This window comes from Argentina silus, assembly GCF_951799395.1.
Source record: "Argentina silus genome assembly, chromosome: 10".
Classification (NCBI taxonomy): Eukaryota; Metazoa; Chordata; class Actinopteri; order Argentiniformes; family Argentinidae; genus Argentina; species Argentina silus.
Genome location: NC_139664.1, coordinates 9,806,086 through 9,827,221, shown reverse-complemented (window position 1 = coordinate 9,827,221; position 21,136 = coordinate 9,806,086). Strand labels below are relative to the sequence as shown.

Here is a 21,136-nt window from a genome sequence, read left to right as displayed (position 1 = left end):
CATTAATTCATTCATGCCTATATTCGTCTCGTTAATCTCTCTCTCTCTCTCTCTCTCTCTCTCTCTCTCTCTCTCTCTCTCTCTCTCTCTCTATAGAAATATACTATTACTATACTATTTTTTATAGTAATATATAAAAATATATTTATAACTCAAATAGGCCTATGAAAGGCCTACCTATTGGCAAGCTCTGCATAAGTCATCATAGTCTTCCCTCCGAGCTCGAGCGCTCCCTGTCTGTAGCCAATGACGCGCGCGTGGCTATAAAGAACAGTCAATCCAGTCACTGGAACAGTCAATCGAGTCCGCACTTGGGTCCTGTATTTGGATGGTTTCAAATGCTGTTGTAGCAGATCTGACTACAGAGTAAGTACATTTTGTATTATTGTTTTTATTATGAAGATGTGGGAAGGACGCCAGTCAATTAAGCATATTTTGTTTAGCCCATGTTTACTCAGAACACTCCATTCAATAGAATTTAAACAATCTGTGGGCTTGTAGCCAAACGGGATGCAATTAATGGATAGATGTGAATGTATTTTACTGCATCGCCTACGTGTTTAAACAGAGAAAATGCAACTGACTCGAACAACATTTTTTCTCTCTTTTTTTTTGACATTTAGCATGAATTTCAGAATTATGTGAATATATTACTGAAATCCTGTATATCTGATTGCTTATTGGTTACATGGTGCATGGAAAGGTAAGGTATTGGTATTCTTATCATCATAGGACTCTCTCATCGCTCTGGATGATGGTCACTTTCCATGGCCGATGGAGGCGCCTGCAGTGCCTATGTGTCCTCCTGGCCTTTAGCACCACCTTCTCTAGCGCCATGCCCAACATACTCATCGGGACCGAAGGCGTTACTGGCAGGACTCCAGGCAACCTGGGCGAGATCGATCCTGGCTGCTGGGACTCCTCTTCCCTGGCTGTGATCCAGACGCGGCGGTTGCGGGTGGGGGACAGTGTGGGTGCGCTGTGGGACCTCATGACACACCTGCGCGCATCGCAGCAACAGTGGCACAACGACTTATTTCTGCAACTAGCTAAGCAGTTCTGGGCCACGTATGTGGACTGCGTGCTATCCCAGACACACGGGCTGGGAAAGCGCTACAAAACGACGGTGTCCGAACTGCGCGTAATGGAACCCTTCCCAAAATACGCACCGAATTACGCATAATGTGTGTATAGTTTTACGCATATAATTCTGCATTAAGGATGCCGAATCAATTACGCTATCGAACCCTATGCCCCTACACATCATGTATATGAAGTAAATAAAGGAAGGAAATAAAGCGACAAGTTAATAGCTTTGCATTGTCCTCTAAAATTATACATTTCATCAAATTGCTTACCCCTATTTAATCGTCAATGTGGCATTGGCCAAAGTGTTAAAAAGAAATATCGCATCCTACTCCATACTAGTTGATCCACCACGAGTATACACTCCAAGAGTGTAAAGGTGTATTCACACCGTAGCGCTGAATATGATGTGGACATTTCAGCCCATCCCTTTTCTGATACATTATGTTTCTCTAAAGGGATAGTTCAACCAAAATTCAAATCAAGTTTGTGGGATGCCCTAAAACCTGAAAAGGAGTTTGGTGGCATCCTGTCCATATTCTAATCTAGGCTACATCATCTATTGTGTAGATCCTATGATACACATTGGTAGAATCTGCAGGTCTGGAGAGATAGATTAAGGATAGATGATAGGATGATGCCTTGCAGATTTGACTTAATGATTTTGTGGTGAACTAGGCCTATTGCTTAATGACAGGGAACAATAGAGACAAGATGGTAATAACTGCTTGTAATATCACCAGACACATGACAATGTTAAACAGACACAATGTGTAACAGACACATGACAGTTAAAGGTCTGACGGGATATGGAATTAAAACATTTTTAAAAAATCAGTAGTATTCGTTAGAAATGTACTGAACCAGCTTCCTAACCGGGTCAGCAGAACCTGTCAGTATAGATGCAGTTATACCCTCTTGTGTTGAATGAATACTAATATATATTTAAAAAAACATCCATACTTTAGTCCATGGACCAGTTTGTGCTGATTTGCCCTTATCTGTTTGTCTGTGTAGACTGTTTGTCCGATTGTTATTAGAATACTGTGTCCAGCAGATCTTGATTATATGTTTTCAAATGTATTTTATTTTTGTAAATAAAAACCTTACCTATCTGTTGCCTACCATGTCTATATATTGCATATTTCAACACCCAAAAAAATAATAACGATTGAAACAAAACAAAGTCTTATGGATTTTTATAAAAACGTTATCAAAGTGACATTTGGACACGTAGACCATTGGACCATTAAGATTTGTGGTGCTCCTCTGAAATAAGAAAATATTTTTTTCCTCAAAATGTGAAAATATATTTTCCTCAAAATGTGATACAATTGTGCTCTCTAGTGGTTAAATCTACTAAACTTCTAGACCACAGTCAGACTTCAATCTTCTTGTCCCAATAAGCGGCTATTTCCATCTCCTACAGAGAGTGGTAGCCAATAACATGATCAGAAAGGGGATTCTGCTCTTGACAAAAAACAAGGGGTCCTTGGTTTATTATATAAACATGAAAGGGCAGGCGTGGTTATAACTTATAGGTTAATATATAATTAAAGCAATTTCTCCATATTTGAGGTCTAAATGCGAATACCGCCTCCTATATTGACCTCTTCATTCAGCGGCTGGGGTAGGCTATATTCCCAGCGCACACGGGCAATTTCCACCCACACCTGAAACAGATAGAATTGTGATATGGTAACAACAAGTCAAGTCCATATAGGCCTACAATTTCAAGCCAGTGGGCCTATTCGAAATAGACCTATGGGGTAAATCAAATTGAAACAGCTTGCTGACGACTCATCTGGACCCGTGCTCTGCAATCTATCGATTTAGTTTCCTCCTCCCGTAGACATGCTGGTGCAGCAGGGGATGTATCAAGACTCTATGATTCTGTGCTCGCGCTCTATGCCTGCCGGTGCAGCGCGAGTTGCGCATGTGATGCTTGAATCAAACGCAAAACCGGGTTTCTCTCCTTCAGAAACGTATGAGGTCTTTTCTTGAGGGGACATTTATTTTGTCTAAAATATATGTGGGTCTTTAAGATCTGTTCACACCGGCGGTATCAGTGTTGTTAGTAGGTTGTGTGCGTGTGTGCATGTGTGAGCGTGTGTGTGAGCGTGTGTGTGTGTGAGAGAGAGACAGAGATAGAGAGGGATGGAGAGAGGGAGAGGTAGTCTAGTCTGGTCTGTGTGTCATCCCATGACTTGTGCTGGATAGGTCCTCCCACCGGTGATTGCCTATTTATACCGTCAGAACCGCGGCCGTCGGCCGTAGAGAGAGAGGAGCGATTGGGAGACAGATAAATCACACCGAGGTAAGTAGTCTACAGAGCTGCCTGGTGATGCTGCTTCTCCTGGTGTCATGCGGATGGTTAAAGGATGGCTGTGAGTGTGTGTGACATAAATTATGCAAGGATGATGACATAGCCGCTTTCGCATGTGCTCCTTGTGTGTAGGATGGCCAAGATGTCTGGAGTGAGGAGAGACTAAAGGACTTAGGTGTGTAACGGTCCCAAAACCTAATGCCAGCACGCTCTTTCTTGTGATATGGAATAATTGTATAATTCACCTTCACAATAGGCTACTGGTCACTCACTCTTGTCTGTAGAAAATGTCAGATATGGTGACAGATAATGTCAGATAATTCTTTAACAGAGTGATTATTGATAACATTAATACATTTTTACTCATGCATTGTTTTCCTTGACAATAGTATAATAGGACAAGTTAAGTAATGTACTGTATTAGAAAAGTCACTGTGGGGTTAACCAGACTATGTGAATGGAGTTACAGTTACAGTAACAGCACAATTATTATTAGTATTATTATTATTATTACTATTATTAGTAGTATTATTGTTAGTATTATTATCATTATCATTATTATTATTATTATTATTATTATTATTATTATTATTATAGAAGAACTAGAAGAGATAAGAAAATAGAACGCCTGAAAAAACTCTAGCACAGAATGCCAGCTGCATTGTCTATTTAGAGTTCACTATTGTACCCTCCAACCCCTTTCTCTTTCTCTTTATCACTCTCTCCCTCTCTTTCTCTCTCTCCCTCTCTTTCTCTCTCTCCCTCTCTCATACACACGCATGCACGCACACACACACGCACACGCACACGCACACACACACACACACACACACACACACACACACACACACACACAATTCCGGGCAGTAATGCAGACATCCAACCCAGGTAGACACAAAGACATACTTACTGTAGGTGTGGCTGAATTTACATGTGCATTTACAGTTTAATTTAGTCATCTTTCCCACTCCTGCCCCAAATGTTACATGATTGATGTAGACATACACAGCATCCTCTGTAAAAAATAGCAGATATTTGACAAAACTGACTTAAACCATGACAATGATTACACTGTGTGTGTGTATATATGTGTGTGTGTGTGTGTGTGTGTGTGTGTGTGTGTGTGTGTGTGCGTGTGTGTGTGTGTGTGTGTGAGAGAGAGAGAGAGAGAGAGAGAGAGAGAGAGAAAGCACATCATAACAGATACAGAGCATGCCTTCTGAAATATCACACCATTGTTGACATAGAGGGCCCTTTGCACCTGTTGTTATCAGAACAGAGGGTGATAAACCACAGGAAAAAACTCAAACATTATATCATCTTAATTGGTGCTTTACCTAAAGTTCTCATGCAGCTCTCAATCTATATTATATCCTTTACTCTTCTTGTATTTGAAAAAAAATCCATCTTGAAAATAACAGGTGCAAATGCTGTGCAAATTAATAATTAGTCCTTTGCCTTAGCTACTGAATTTAGATGGAACCAACCCCAACCTTGCTATTGCCATCTAATCTTTCCAAACCATGGCATAACACCTCCCCACTCCTATTACAGAGATACTCTAAATGATAACAGAAATAAAAAAAGAAAAGAAAAAAAAACACTCTCCCTCTTTCTATCTCCATCTTTCTCACTCTTACGGACCCTTTCCCCCTTTCTCTCTCCCTCTCGATGTGAGTATATTAGCTGAATGTGGATGAGAGAGTGTTAAATTAGGCAGTGGTGTGGAAATGCCAGCTTCAGCCTGCCAACTGGGGGCACGGCCTAGTCCAAACAGGGCAGGCAATGCGTGGAATCCCATCGCTTTTACTGAAAAGGGTAAACAACCCAGTGTTGAAAGAAAAACAGTCTGCTCACAGACCCAGGTCAGGGGAGGGGAGCTGGGTGGAGAGGAGGGAGTATGTGGGGTACTGCATGTTTGGAGAGGGGAGGTGGGGATGAGAGCGGAGAGCACGGGGCATGGGGAGGGGTGTTTTGGGGTTGGTGGTGGAGCAGAGCGAGGGTGGTGTTTGGTGTGTGAGGATGACCCAGGGCAGATGAGGGGTGTGTGGGTGTGGGAGGGGCAACGTGGTGCAGGCCTCTGGTCTGTCACCATGCCAGGGCCACAATCACATTCTGCCAGTGAAAAGGGCGGCAAAGACATAAACAGGGCCGGCAGGATTAGGGCCTACTCGGGAGTGATCAGGGGGGATTTGCCGCGCGCCAGGCACACAATGGTGCCGTCGCATAACACGCACCCAAACACTCCCTACACATGCTCAATGGCACAGTCGCACAACAGGCCTGAGCCTCTATAAATCTGATTAGAACTCCCTTTTGTTTGGAAAGCGGTTAGACAGAGGTTAGCCTAGCTGCGGGCCATGTGTGTGTGGATGCTGGGGGCTGGTGGGATGGGAGGGGGGGCGGGTGTTGTGGTCCTGTCTGGGTGCGTGCACGTGTGTGTGTGAAAGGAGGGCATGTGTTGTGGTCCTGTCTGGGTACGTGCACGTGTGTGTGCGAAGGGAGGGGCATGTGTTGTGGTCCCGGGTGTGTGTGTGTGTGTGTATGTGTGAAGGGAGGGGCATGTCTGTGTGTGTGTTAGAGAGAGAGAGAGAGAGAGAGAGAGAAGAGAAGTCCACAATAACAGGATGAATAGTTTTTTTATTCCCTCTGTGTGTGTTGGGGGGTCAGCTGAGCGCTGATAGATAGCCAGATATAGATATCTGCGCTCACATAAAACAACAACAACAGCGAGCGGCTGCCTGCTGCAAAGACACCAGTCCAGTTTAAACCTGTCAGAACTTTACTTTTCCAGCCACTTCGTCACCTAGACTTCTACTGAACGAGTCATCCATTTTGCTGTCACCATGGATGTCATCCCCTGTTCCCTCTCTCTCTCTCCTTCTCTTTCTCTCTCAGTGCCGGCTCTGGCCCTGGCTGCAGCCATGCCTCTTCTGGAAGAGACCTCCTTGCCCCGAGAGCACCCCCCCACCCTGCCTGTGGTCATCATAGGTGAGCCAACCCTGACACCTTAATCCCTGACCTCTGACGCCTAACCCCTGTCACCAGCACAGTCCCTAACCCTACTGTCACCTTGATTGTCATTTGCAATGGCATATGTAACTCAAACCCTAACCTCACCCTGGGCCCTGGACCCAAATCCTACACTTGTCATGCTGCCAGTTGTCATCATATATGCAACCATGTTATCTTCCCAAAACTTGGTATTTTGTATGTATCTCTTTCATTCTATAATTGACAGATATAATCTCTTCACTTCTGTACCTGTACAGGTAATGGGCCATCAGGCATCTGCCTGTCCTACCTGCTGGGTGGGTATAAGCCTTACTTAGACACAACGGCTGTGCACCCTAATCCAATACTGTACAGGAAACTACAGGAGACCAAGCATCTGCCCATCACTGAACAGGTAAACATATACAAATATACAATGTGCTAACCAAATAGAATGGCTGATAAAAATCCATTGTAAACCAGCTACTATCCAAGTCATGTGACTTGAGTTCACATCTCTGCTGGTCTCTCTCTACAGGACCTTGAGTACTTGAGCGAGGGTCTGGAGGGGCGGTCTGGGAACCCTGTAGCAGTCCTCTTTGACACCCTTCTGCACCCCAACGCTGACTTTGGCTATGAGTTCCCTCCTGTTCTACAGTGGAGGAGAGATAAGCAGCAGCACATCCCACACCTGGTGCTGGGGAGGGCAACACCCGGGGGCGCTTGGCATGTGAGTTATCGCCCTCATCCTCTACCTCTTCACCACTATAACTCAACCCAAAACCAGACCCCTAAACTCCCTCACTAACTTTTTTGTCCTCTCTATATCTCTCAGGCAATGGAGGGCTCCATGCTGACTATCAGTCTTGGTATCTGGATGGAACTTCCTGGGATCAACTACCGAGACCTAACCAACGGGAAACGCAGGTACAGAGAGTGAGAAGAGAGAGGGAGGAGGGGAGGGGGATGGGGCAGAAAGAGAGAGAGATAATCCCTTAAACACCAAGACATACTGTATCACTTAGTATGTACAGTATATGGAATAAATCACCACCCCCCGTCTGTATTGTTACTGCCACAGGTAGATGTTTGCTAAACTTGCAAAACTGGCCTTAGGTCTACTTCATTCTATTCTTCCTCATCCCTGATCTCTCTCTTCTCTCCTCCAGGAGCGTGAGCAATGACAGAGCTACTCCAGAGGAGATCTCATCTTACTACCGTAACTATGTGAAGCTGATGGGTCTGAAGAAAAACTTTGTTGACAACACTTACGTGACCTCCGTCCAGAAACTCTTCCGGGGTCACGAGGGGGAGGGGCTGGAGAACGGGCTTGGGGACGAGGGGGTTGGTGGGGTGGGCGAGGTGGGGAAGGTTGGGTATGAGGGGATGGGGGACGAGGGTGTAGATGGCAGTGGAGGGGGAGGTCTGTGGGAGGTGAGGGGGTACAAGCGGGTGCAGGGGGATAACCATGTCCCCTTCTGCCTGTTTACGGAGAATGTTGTTCTGGCCACGGGCGCTTCTGATTCACCGGCCCGGCTAGCTGTGGAGGGGGAGGAGCTACCGTTTGTGTTCCACAGCATCTCTGATCTGGGATTGGCTGTGAGCCAGCGGAAGCTTGGGCCGAACTCTGACCCAATCCTGATCGTAGGGGCGGGGTTAAGTGCAGCTGACGCGGTACTGTGCGCATGCAACAACAATGTTCCCGTGCTGCACGCCTTCAGAAAACACATAGACGACCCCGACCTCATTTTCAAACAGCTGCCCAAGACTCTCTACCCAGAATATCACAGGGTCTACCACATGATGCGCTCCCAGACCTATGCCCATGCTACAACAAACATGGCCCCCACCTCTGCTGCTAATGGATCCCAGGCACCTAGCATTGCCTCCTCAGTCTGTGCCAAGATGTGCTCCAAGCCCCAACATGCCACAACAAACATGGCGGCTGCTGGTGGCCCCAGTCTGTTCCTTGACTACACTAGCTTCCCAGAGCACTGTGTGGTGTCCTTCCAGCCTGACATGAAGTGTGTCCTGCAGGGGAACAACTCCCTCAAGGCCTTCAAGATCTCCATGGCCCTGGTTCTGATTGGTACCCACCCCAACCTATTCTTCTTGAAGGGACAGGGCCAGTACCTGGGTCTGGACCCAGCCAAGCCCATCTCCTGCAAGCAGAACCCCATCGACATCCACCCCTACACCTTTGAGTGTGCTAAGGAACCGGGGCTGTTCGCCATGGGCCCGCTGGTTGGTGACAACTTTGTTCGCTTTTTGAAGGGTGGAGCTCTGGGCATTGCCTCCTGCCTGCTGAAGAGACTGAAGAAGAAAGGGAAGCTGATCGCAGACGGGGGGGGAGGAGGCGGGAGCATCATCTGAGTAAAGAGAGGAAGGAGGAGGAGAAGAGGGCGGCAGGATTTGGGCCAGTGTTACAGTATGCTGGCTCTATGACATCCATTTCTATTGGGCTGTTACCAACGAAGGGGCAAAGCCAACAGAACGGTTTTTAATCTACTCATTGTGTATGCAGTGTTTATCTATTTCAACTCTGAGGCTTTCTGACCATTTCTGAGAGAACTCAAGATGATGGGATTGGACGCAGGCTAAGAGTACATGAGTAGGATCAACCCACCACCCAACTCCACTGTTTGGTTTCTAAAGAAAACAAGATGGCTTTCAGACAGGGTTGTGTCAGTCTTGAACAAGAGGTGTAGTTTCCAGGAGTCCGAGTTGCAGTGTAACAATGTTTTTAAAGTCATATTTATAACTACTCTACGACATGGACCTTAATATCTTCAGTTGTTTTTTTATTTGCTCACCATGTGTCTTTCAATTCAATTTAAACTTGTCTGATTTCTCATCTTCTGCCTAGTTCAGTGAACGAGTTTCTCTTCGATGGCCTTTATCATCCCCATGAACTGTGAGCCACTAGAACTCCCTTTGATAGATTGACGACTGTGCAATCATCTCAATATTTTGACTCTTAAATTCTGAGTTTCTCATCAGTGCCAACCTAAAGACCCAAGCAGTGTCTGCTGGATAATGGACAGAGAAATGGACAACAAAAAACACATGACCAGCTTGCCAACGTCCCCAAATTATAACACCATCATCAGTGTCATCACCAGGGGACTACCAACACATACATAACTTAAGACTGTCAAAGGAAGAAAGGTATTTTTCCATTCCTGTGGTGCATTTTGATGGAAGTGAATAAGAGATATTGTGACTAAGTGCAGTTAGAAGACAAAAGCTTTTCTGGTGCACCACAGGCATGCTGTATTAGAAACTAAGAATGGTAAAAAATTAACTAAACTCAATGTTCCTAGTGTTTCTGGGCCTTTTTCTAAACCATATCTTTATTTCCTCATCTCAGAGGGCTCCTCCTTTAGCTGCTAGGTAGATGGAGCCATAGAATTAGAATTGATACATTGGACATTCTAATTTCATAGAACAGATATTCTAGTTCTATGGTTGTAGCGCTACTGAAAGATTTCCTATGCAAAAGCTTTCACTCACAGACCTGAATGTATTCTGGATCAGAAAACTCATTGCCAATTACTGTACATGTAAGCCTGGATTCAACTAATCTGGCATAAGATTTGTCCACTGATTTTAAGACTATAACAAATTCCAAATAACACAAGAATATTCTATAACATACTTAATTTTAAAACTTTAAAACCCTGTTAAGCGTAGTTACCATCCCAGTTACCATTGTGGACCAAATCTTATGCTAGTTGGCTTGAATCCAGGTCCGTATATCATTTTCTTGGTGACATTTCTCACACGGTGTCACTTTCAAACAGCCACGATACGCCTCATGTGTCTACTGTATGTCGTGCCAAATACCTGTTATGAAAAGCTGTGAAGACTAAGCGTAGAGTTTCATTCATTCATTTATTCAACCAGTCGGTTACCTTTGGGACATGTATGTTTGCAAACAGTGTGTGTGTGTATGCGCTCATATACAGACAGAGTATTCAGAGTACTCAACAGACTGAAGCTGCTTGCAGAGAATACAAACTAATTTGGTACTTAAGGCAGAGGCAGAATTTGGATTGTTATTAAAATGAGAAAAAAGGCATGCTCCAAGGGCCAAATGGACTCCTAGCAGGCATTTCATGTAGATCGGAAAGGATTGTGTTGGTGTCAGCAAAATGGTCACAACTCCATCTTGCCCTAGGTTGGGTAGAATGTTCGCTAAATTGCTTACACCTATCCAGTCCTTTCAGATCTCTGTAAGTGCCTATAGGGGTCAGGTGTCAGGGGCTAGGAGTGGACCAGAGGAAACTTGAGAAGGAAACAGTTTGTATCTTCCCAGGTTTACTAACTCCTGGCATACAACCAGGGTGCTTCTACTGTCTTCTCCTGTTCAAAACAGAGGGAAAAGCTGCTTTGTGCATGTAGAGTTTGACTCCTCTCTCTTGTACAACTGAAATGAGTTTTTAATATATGTTTTGTATACTGTATTTTTTATTATGGACAAATAAAAATCTTTAAAAAAAACAACATTAACTCTTATTCTGTTTACATTGCTTGCTATCAGTGGCTAAATGGACAGGTTATACAATTAGTGTAAAACAGAAAAATACATTTCTGCCCACATATTGTTAGCAAAAACAACAAGGTTTCAACATTTGCCATTTCTCTGCACAATGATCAAGACTTGATGATTAGGATCACAAGGATAAACATAAGGATGAACATTATTAGTGAAGCGGAGATGGGAGTTCTATCAAATGAAGAGATCTAGAACCCCGAGACATTCCATGGGGCTTCTTAACATCACCTCCTGTGCCATGAAACTCCATCATCTGCAAGGCTTCCTGCCTTTCATCTTCTCTTGATAGGTTTGGGGTTGTACCTAAATAAATAAATACATACATACATACAGACAGAAAGACAGACAGACACACACACAAAAGGTTTTACTCTGGCCGTGGCCATGCAGAGATCCCTCCCAGACACCAAGGCCTACGGTCAGGCTTTTAACATTCCTGTTTCATAATTTCTGGATGCCCTAAATGACATTTAGAACAAACATTAAAAATAGCCCAAATTAAGCCCAGTAAAAATCTGACTGTGTTTGAACAGCTCAAACCAAACATCCTCCCAATAAAACACGTCTGGGAGCCTCGTTTGGGCCAACCCAAAAAATAAAAGGGGTTGTTTTCTTAGTCGGCTCTGTTCGCTGGGTACGCATGACTGACTGAGCATCATGATTCAGTGATCAAACAGCTCTGCCTCAGCCTCCACACACACACACACACACACACACACACACACACACACACACACACACACACACACACACACACACACACACACACACACACTTTTCTGCTTAGCCAGGGAAAATGCAGCAGCCTTAATACCTGCTTACATCACTGTGGTTACTACAGCAACCACTCACAGCTGTGACGCATGAAACGCTGAGCTCTGATTGGTCAGAATGTCAACAACAAGCTGAAACATCCCCCTCACACACATTTGTTTTCACCCCATAATGACTAATGTTAGGATTGGGGGTAAGGCAGTCTGATCCTAGATTTGTGGTTAGGGACAACATCTACTTCAGACTGTTTGAGTCACTATTTTGCTCCCTGTTTGTCAGATCACTATTCTAGTTAACCACCAATTTGACACATATTCCTTTTAATTCCTTTAACCAAAACAAAGGTTTATATTCATAGTTTGCGCTTTGCTGCCTTTTTTGGCCACACTGAAATTTGAAAGCGTAAATATGCTATGTTTTCTAATAGCGCCAAATATGCATATCCTTGTAAAACAAACATAATGTAAAATAGGTATGTAAAGGTCAGTGTGCAACCTCGACACTAGATTTTTGAAAGCGCTTTGTTTGGACAAAAACTGTGTATTGTATTGTATTACTCTCACTGAACATTCCTTTATCATTCCTTAATCGCTACCGATAGTAGTAGCTATTATAGTAATTTAGCACTATTTTAAAGATCAAATCTACATACTGGACCTTTAACTTGGGTTAGAAAGACAGTGAATGGATGAAAGAAAAAAGTAATCCCTATCGGCAGTCTTCAGTAGAGCAGAAGTGTAGTGTTTGTAAGAGAGCGCTACAGACCCTACCTCCGGCCCCGGTCCTGTGTACAGTAGCTGTCTGTGCGTCACTCCTGAGGGTTCTGTTATGGTCTGTTAGTGACGTCTTTGATTGTGTAGGATCATGGGACAATGCCCCCGGGGAATGTGATGTTTGTCTGAGTGTGTGTCTACTGTCGGCTGGCTGATGGGACTGAGGGAGGGTGATAACGTTACTTCACATGCATGCATGCATGCATGCATTCATTCATTCATTCATTCATTCATTCATTCATTCCCTTAATCCCAGCTCTAGACTTGCTCCACAGCCACACTTATCCAAACAGGCCATGTTGCCCTCCCACCTGAAAAAATATGGCTTCTATTGGTTTCAGTTGAATGTTTTGGTGTTTTCTGCTCTGGAAGTTGCGTCTGGGCCTTTAAACGTAGCCAAAACATTCTGGGGGAAACACTGCTTCCGCCTACCTGAAGAGATCATCTCCCAGTGTCTCGTCCCGTTTCTTCTGACGCTCCTCCTGAAACAGACACAGGTTTTAGACTTGGATTCCTCATGAGGTTCAATAGTAGCTTGTACACTGAAATGTATGAAGTACCTCTCCTGCTTCTCTCAGCCATTCCTCCAGCTCAGAGTTCTTGGCCCTGATGTGTGTCAGCAGATCTGACCCCCCGATGATGTTGGGCAAACCCTCAGCACCAGGCACTGGGATCTGACACACACACACACACACACTCCACATTATTTTTAAGCACCTTAATTCATATGATCCCTCAGTTGTCGTCAGCCATATTTATGTATGAATCTTTATTTAGTTATAAAATTATCGTTTACAATGACAACCTGTTTAGTCCAAGAAGACTGACCTTGCGGAAGCGTTTGAAGTTGTTCTTGTGGGCATTGCCATGATGCATCTCCAGGGGCTGTGGCTTGCCTCTAGAAGGCATGGTCACAGTGAGAGATTTAAACTCCACCATCAGCAGCCTGCGGGGAAGATCCTCTCCTGCCTCTGAGACCTACAACACAACAGAGCCCACGCCAAACATTACAGCTATTCTGTTGGGAATTCTACTGTGCCAAGTCACTACTGTCATTTTATTAGTCTTACATTCTGGTGTGGAACAATGAGGCCAGACATGATAAAACAGAGATGAGGAACTCTTGTCGAGATCGGTATTTCTTTTAAATCTCTTCTTAGAACTAATTTTAGACTAGCCTTTAATTGATTGCTTATTCATTTTAATGTGTTGTGTTTTACTGGTTTCTACTTATATTTTTGTTTTTGATGTTGCCCTTTTTATTTGCATATTTGTTTTATCTGCACATTTGTAAAGCACTTTGTAACACTGTTTTAAAAAGTTATATATATGCTATATAAATATAGTTTATTATTATGATTATTATCCTTGTTCAGTGGCGTAGCGCACTAAGGCGCATACCATATCATCACAAGGTCCCTGGTTCGGTTCCGGCCATCGACATATCCTGCATGTCATCCCTCCTCTCTCTCTCTCATCCTTCCTGTCAATCTCTACTACAGCACTAACACACCTAATTCAACTAAACAAGGCCATCCTGATGGCTTCTTGGTGAGTTGAATCAGGTGCATTTGTGCCTCCACATCCTGTAGCACTCCAGGACCAGAGTTGTTCATCTCTTTGATACAGGGAAAGGTGTGGAGATGTAAAGACAGAGGCAGAGAAACACTGATATCCAGAGACATAAATTCCACACAGGACTTACTGAGGCTTCCTGTTTGACTGTGGTGCATTTGGGAATGATCTCAAGCCCTCCCACAAGATGACGCGCCGCTCCATTTGGTTTTGAATCCTTGAATCCACAGGATGGATAATGGTTAATGATTATATCTACATTATAAAAAACCTTCTCAACTCTCTGTCTGCCTAACCTATGTGTATAAGTGTAGTTTTCATTGTGTTATTCCATAAAAGGTTTATTGTGAAGACAGAGACTAGTTGACATTTCACTATAAGCACTATTTTTTTGGTTGTTCAAATAAACTGAGCTTATCTAATCTAGACGATATCAAACACACAGCTCCTCTTACCTCAATGAAAGACACCTCCTCATCTTTGACTTTAGCTACAGGCTCTGAATGCTGATTCTTATTGGATGATGGGCCTTCCTCTGGATTCAAGCTTAACCTTTGATTGGTTATGCTGTGTTCCACTGGATGAACCCGCTGTTTCTTATTGGCAGAGGTATGCTCCACTGTCTCTAAGCGCTGACTTCTACTGATTGAGCTCTGCTCCACCAGTTGTGACTGCTGGTCTGGACTGGATAAGATTTGCTCGTCTGATTCGTCCATCTCCTGAGACATGATGGACTCCAGCTCCTCCATCTCCATCTCCAGAGCCATGACCACCTTAGGCTTCTCCTCCTCCATCTCCTTCCTCTTTCGGGACTGTAGCCCCTGCTGGGCAGGGCGGGAGACCCTGTCTGACAGAGCCTCAGACTGGCCTGGAAACAGATCAGCCCCTGACCCCTGTTGACTCTGGGACTTGGCCACGGTGGTGTGTGTGGCGGAGGGAGTCTGTGATGGAGCCTGTGCATGTGCAGCGGTGGAGGGAGTATGTGTAGGGGTGTTAGTGGTCTCTGTGCATGGCAGGACTGTCCTCTTTGGTTCTGATTGTAGATCAGAGGACTCACCCTCTCGAGGCCTAGGAAACAGGGGGGGAAAAGAGAGAGAGAGTGATAGGGTGAGACCCAAATTCATGTTCTTGCAACTCCTCTATACTGTATGTTAACAGTAAGTGTCAAGTTACGGCATTGTCAAACTTGAATTCCCTCGTCTTTCTTGAAACAAACACTCACCTTTTCTTGCTGACTGGCTGGAAGAAACTGGTGAGAGCAGATTGTTTCTGCGGGGAACCTTTCGGCGAGTGCTGTTGTTTCTGGGGGGAGTATTTTTGCTGGGCTCTCTTCAGGCTCACATTGGTTTGAGGAGGGGGTGTAAGGAATCTGGCGACAGTGCTGCCACCTTTCCCTCCACCTATGATAAAGTCAATTAGTACTTCTGAGGACGCTGAAGTGTATCTACTGTATGTGGGTGTTTATCTACCTGAATGTTCTGTCTCCGCCCTTTTCCTCTCTGAGGCGCCTGCACCGTCTGTAGCGTTGAATGATAACATCATAGTCTCTGCAACTGTGCAGGTTGTAGTCAGCTCCCGGGCTGAGGTGGGTTTGGGTTGGCCGGATCGAGTGCTCGTCAAGCTCTGGTTCCTCTCAGGAGTCTCTCCCACCACACTCACCGCACTCACGTCCACCCTGACCAGGAGAGAGACAGCAATCACACATCTGCATGGTGTACTGGGAGTGTGTGTGTGTGTGTGTGTGTGTGTGTGTGTGTGTGTGTGTGTGTGTGTGTGTGTGTGTGTGTGTGTGTGTGTGTGTGTGTGTGTGTGTGTGTGTGTGTGTGTGTGTGTGTGTGTGCGCGCGCGCGTATATACATACCCCTGTGATGGCTCTGTGTTGACTACATACGCCGTGATGTTCTGAGATGATGCTGGCAGCACTGTCTCGTCCACTGCTGCATTCTGGGAAAGTGTAGCGCCCGGGATGAAGGGTTTTACTTGCATAGACTCTGACCGAAAAAACAGAAAAAGAATAACATCAATGAAACCACATCAACAACTATACAACACAGTATGAAATAACAAGTAATCATTTCTTCTCAGCCACAGGATTTCCAAACACATGTTATGATTGTTATGATGTTATCTATGATGTGTGCGCCACTCACCTGAGTCTGCCTTTTGATTGGATGGATTGCAGTACTTGTCACAGTTGACATAGATGGCAGCCAATCCGATCTCAGACTCTGTGATGAACCGAAGACCTTTCCTGTTTTAATGGAAGGAGAGACAGCAAGAGATGGATAGAAAGAGAGATGGGGAAGGTTGATTTTAGAGAAGTGACACAATTTGGCAACTTGACATGATCATGTGTCTCTGTGCATACAAATAGCATATAGCAAAATACACACAGTGAACAGCAAAAGAAGTGTGTGTGTGTGTGTGTGTGTGTGTGTGTGTGTGTGTGTTACTTGAGTGCATTCATACTTGTGTAGTATTCTCCCCACAGAGTCAGCCCACTTCTTGGTGGAGGTAGGTAGTAGCACCTGGGAGTTCCCTGTTGCCACATCGACCACACAGCTCCATGGCGACTCCAGGATTGACATGGGAAGCGACCCCTCCTCCAGGAGCTGGCTCCTCCCACCTCCAAAACTCACTGCCGAACTCAGGCGTTTTAGCTGTAGAGGAGAGAAAGAGAGAGTATGTGTGTGTGTGTGTGAGTAAAAGAGAGAGGGAAAGAAACAGACAGAAACTTCCCTCCGATACAGGATAATCACATCACATCACTTCCTTCTCATACATAACTAACAAAATACACAAATGTTATCCTTACATAAGTTCTCCTTCATTGCCTGGTATCCTAGCTGAGGCAAAGGGCCTCCAAGTCAAATGTTTATCAGGAGGCAATAATTGGGTTATAAAGACTAATGGAAGGCTCTAATTGATTTATTAATATCCTCAGATTAAGGGACCATGTAAGGTGAAGAGCATTCTGTAACGTTGTCTTGTAACATCAGCATTACAGAGAAGGTTCTAGAGCTGTATATTACAATATAGCAATACATGAGTTCCTATTAGAATATATCCAATTAGTGCAAAGTTAGGCATGGCTTATTGGGTCCCATAGAGTGAGGACAGATGGAGGTGTACCTGTTTGGCATTGAGGAAGATGAAGGTCTTTTCAGCAAAGAGGCGTTTGCGTTCTGGCCTCTCTTTGAGGTCTACATCCTCTTTATTCAGACTGGGCTCATCAATCTCAGGGTAGAAACTACAAAACAAAAAACAAAACATTTTATACTGCTTCAAAATTGAGTATTTGATCAATGAATTTTGGGAAAAGTAGACAATCTTGTGTTTGACTGTTTGGATGTGTGTAATCCCTCAACTTTGATAGAAACTACAGAGAAAACCACATACACACACGTATAGGTAGTGTAAAGTACCTCTCAGCTTTAGGAGGTGGCTGTTTCTGCTGCACAGCTTTGCTGAGCTCAGTGAAGAACTCCTGCTTCACTATGGGCCGACAGCACAGCAGAGCACAGATAGTCTGCATTGAGGGAAAAAAAACATATACACAGATAAACATACACACACACACACACGCCCTGTGTGGGTCACAATTTGTCATCTTGCTGACCTTGATGGTGACTTTGACAGTGGGCATGACCAGGTGAGTACAGTCGTGTGTCCAGCTGTTGACCAGTCTGCCTCCCAGGGCCAGCAGAGCCTGAGACAGAGACGCTTTGCCATCGCTGTCCACACAAGACGAACACACCACCAACACCTGGTGCTCCACACTAGAGGAAGGGAGAGAGGAGAAAGCTCAATTAAATTATCAAGATGTAAGAATTTGCATTCAATATACATGAAGTAACTGTTCAAGAAATATTGTTTCTGTTTATCTGTATTAGAGTGTCTGAAATAGATTGATCCTCATTGAATTCCTTGAACCAAGCACGAGTATTGAGAAACAATGCTCAAGCTACACACCTGAATTTGCTGTGGAAGACCCCAAACGTCACTCTGTCTCCTGACTTGAGGCTCCGTGGTGTTTCCCCAGACAGACGCTCCTCGTTCACAAATGTGCCATATTTAGAGTTGTCCTTCAGAGTCAGAGTCTAGGAGGATCAATCAACAATGTTTAATTGTTTAGCTATCATTTTGTTATTGTACAATAGGATTATAAAGCCTGAGCCCGAGACCCCCTTTCATTAATGTTTTTTTATATTTGAGTGTTGAGTCGAGCATGTTCCACCTTCATTTGTTATTCAAGATAGTGAACAGTGCAAGAGCACCATCTACTGCAAGGGAAAAATGAGAGTATTACTGGAATGGCTAGACTAGATCAGGCTATCCCTCCCTTCCTCTAACAGGACTGTGAAAGTTGGGATTCCACTGCATAACTTGTATCAATGCAGTCATGCTAGCTAGTCAAGCAAGACACTTTTTTTTTTAGTGGTTGGGATAAGGGTATATGTACAGTTAGGTCTATATATTTGGACTCTGACAGAATTATTGTTATTTTAGCTGTTTACTAAAACATATTCAAGTTACAGTTATATAATATATATTATGAATATGGGACTCTCAGCTTTATTTTGAGGGTATTCACATCCAAATTGGAGGAAGGGTTTAGGAATTACAGCTCTTTAATATGTAGGGACCAAAAGTAATTGGACAATTGACTCAAAAGCTGTTTCATGGACAGGTGTGGGCTATTCCTTCGTTATTTCTTTATCAATTAAGCAGGTAAAAGGTCTGAGTTGATTCCAAGTGTGGCATTTGCATTTGGAAGCTGTTGCTGTGAACACACAACATGTGGTCAAAGGAGCTCTCAATGCAAGTGAAACAGGCCATTAGGCAGCAAAAACAAAAAAATCCAGCAGAGAAATAGCAGCTACATTAGTTGTGGCCAAATCAACAGTTTGGTACATTCTGAGAAAAAAAGAACGCACTGGTGAGCAACACAAAAAGGCCTGGACGTCCACAGAAGACAGTGGTGGATGATCACAGGCCTTACCGCTTTCGATAAAGGTGTCTGCTAAATGCCATAAATGTAATCCTTCACATGGTAAAGAAAAACCCCTTCACAACATCCAGCCATGTGCAGAACACTCTCCAGGAGGTAGGCATATCATTATCCAAGTCTACCATAAAAGAGAAGACATAACAAGAGCAAATATGGAGGGTTCACCACAAGGTGCAAACCATTCATAAGCCTCAAGAATAGAAAGGCCAGATTAGACTTTGCCAAAACAACATCTAAAAAAGCCAACCCAGGTCTGTAACAGCATTCTTTGGACAGATGAAACTAAGATCATGGTTCCAGACTTCAGGCAGTCATTCTGCCGACAAAGTATTAAAAATGAACATTTTATTTATGATTGTTAATTTGTCCAATTACATTTGAACCCCACAAAATAGGGGACTTTGTATAAAAATGGTTGCAATTCCTAAACATTTCATACTATATTTTTGTTCAACCCCTTGAAAAGCTGAAAGTCTGCACTTCAAGTGCATCTCGATTGTTTCATTTCAAATCCATTGTGGTGGTGTACAGAGCCAAAATTATGAAAATTGTGTCACTGTCCAAATATTTCCGGACCTAACTGTATGTTAAGGTTAGAGAGGTAGTGTGGGGTTTGTGCGTTTGTGTTCATGTCATGTACTACATTTATGAAGAAACAGGTTGTCACAGCTAACAGTAAAATCTGCAGGGGACATCTCAAGGGGTTCACGTTGTGTGCCTTCTCACAAAGTAAATTAGCAGATTCGAGGGAGGAATTCCTACAGCTCTAGCATCAGATTACAATACTACTAAGAGACAAACCTGCTCCAAATCTGCTAGATTGTAATCTTATCTGACCCTGGACCAGTGGTTTGCGGGGAGCTCCCGTCTACTCCACGAGTCAAGGACACCCCTCACCTGATCAGTAGCAGTGAGTTGGGCGTGAGCACGGCTGATAGATTGGTCGTTGAGTAGGATGATTTCACAGTTCTTACGTCCCACCACATATTCTTTACTGGGCAGGAGGTAGTATGTTACACCTGCGACAGAAGAGGGAACAATGTTGATTCATAACTGATTTAATTTCGACTCATTTTCTGACACCTTGACAATGGTAAGATCACTTAAAGTAGCTATCTATCAATGATACTCCTTCATAATGATTCATATGATTGGTCAATACGTTTATGAGTGTTGTACATCATCATAACCAAAAGGCAATGAGGACTTATAACGATTGTTTATGTTTGTGTTGATATAAACACAACTTATAGCTTGAAATCATGTTATTTGCATGTTTAAATGCATTTCACAAAACACATTCAGTAACTTCATTGTTTCTCTTCATTGTATGTTGTTGCTGTCACTAAGGCAAGCAAACGAAATGACAAGCTCTGTTTGTTGTCACTTTGTGTGTATGTGCGTCTTATCATTAATGTAGCTTGCTAGCTAATGTGGGTTAGCAGCAGAAATTGTATAAATCATACACGGTCCCTAGTGCTAGCGGATACGTTACCTCCAGACTCTAAAGGATTCAGTATCCACATTGTATTTATTTATGTTCAGAAAAGAAAACATGCGTCTCCTCTTCTTTTGAAGTTCTTCTAGACATTCAAAACAGTGAAAATGTCATGCAACCCCGCCATGCGAGTTCAGCTGTTGCGTAGAAAGTCAGCGCCCAGCCGAAGTTCAATCTTTTCAAAATAAGAGTCCCTATCGTTTCCATGGAAATGATGCTGCTCAGAGCATCGTTTTACACTTAAAAGTCCTCTAGTTCTTGATGAGACTATCCTGTTGGATGTGCATGCGTATAAGATACAATAAAAACACAGTAACTGGAAGATGCACAATACATACAGGCAGTATAGCTTCATTTGTGACTAGACTTACTACTTTTTACATTTGCTTGTTGTGGAACTCTATTCACAGATTGGTAGGCACAGGGTCTGCGGTGACTTAGCTTTAGACAGAAGGCAGACCGGAAAAAATACTCGCATTCACGTGACCCCGCATTCACACTATCTTCGCTGTCATTAACATTATTCTCTCATTATTATTAA

General features: G+C 43.7%; 2 protein-coding genes across 2 annotated transcripts; one reads left to right on the top strand and one right to left on the bottom strand.

The window, feature by feature from the left end:
* Positions 1–6,309: 6,309 nt before the first annotated feature.
* On the top strand, positions 6,310–8,779 carry osgin2 (oxidative stress induced growth inhibitor family member 2; the record flags this gene model as incomplete). The annotated part of the gene is made up of 5 exons (XM_083678167.1): positions 6,310–6,403; positions 6,685–6,821; positions 6,945–7,136; positions 7,242–7,333; positions 7,576–8,779. The coding sequence occupies exons 1-5, from the start codon at positions 6,337–6,339 to the stop codon at positions 8,777–8,779; spliced, it is 1,692 nt and encodes a 563-aa protein (XP_083534293.1). The 5' UTR covers positions 6,310–6,336.
* A 1,644-nt stretch (positions 8,780–10,423) lies between these two features.
* Positions 10,424–20,727, bottom strand: nbn (nibrin). The gene is made up of 17 exons (XM_083678300.1): positions 20,593–20,727; positions 19,995–20,116; positions 18,059–18,186; positions 17,706–17,865; positions 17,512–17,615; positions 17,219–17,336; positions 16,556–16,746; positions 16,237–16,337; positions 15,948–16,077; positions 15,556–15,761; positions 15,309–15,486; positions 14,542–15,154; positions 14,217–14,303; positions 13,340–13,489; positions 13,072–13,185; positions 12,944–12,993; positions 10,424–11,267 (listed from the first exon to the last, which is right to left on the bottom strand). The coding sequence occupies exons 1-17, from the start codon at positions 20,621–20,623 to the stop codon at positions 11,237–11,239; spliced, it is 2,514 nt and encodes an 837-aa protein (XP_083534426.1). The 5' UTR covers positions 20,624–20,727; the 3' UTR covers positions 10,424–11,236.
* Between the last annotated feature and the right edge of the window lie 409 nt (positions 20,728–21,136).

Bases quoted from the DNA above. Each gene is read 5' to 3' on its own strand.
- nbn (XM_083678300.1), bottom strand. From the start codon at position 20,623: ATGTGGATACTGAATCCTTTAGAGTCTGGAG. The intron at 17,616-17,705 runs GTCAGCAAGATG...CCCTCAATGCAG, and splicing joins CTGTCAAAGTCACCATCAAG to ACTATCTGTGCTCTGCTGTG. The intron at 16,078-16,236 runs GTGAGTGGCGCA...TTTTTCGGTCAG, and splicing joins CAATCAAAAGGCAGACTCAG to AGTCTATGCAAGTAAAACCC.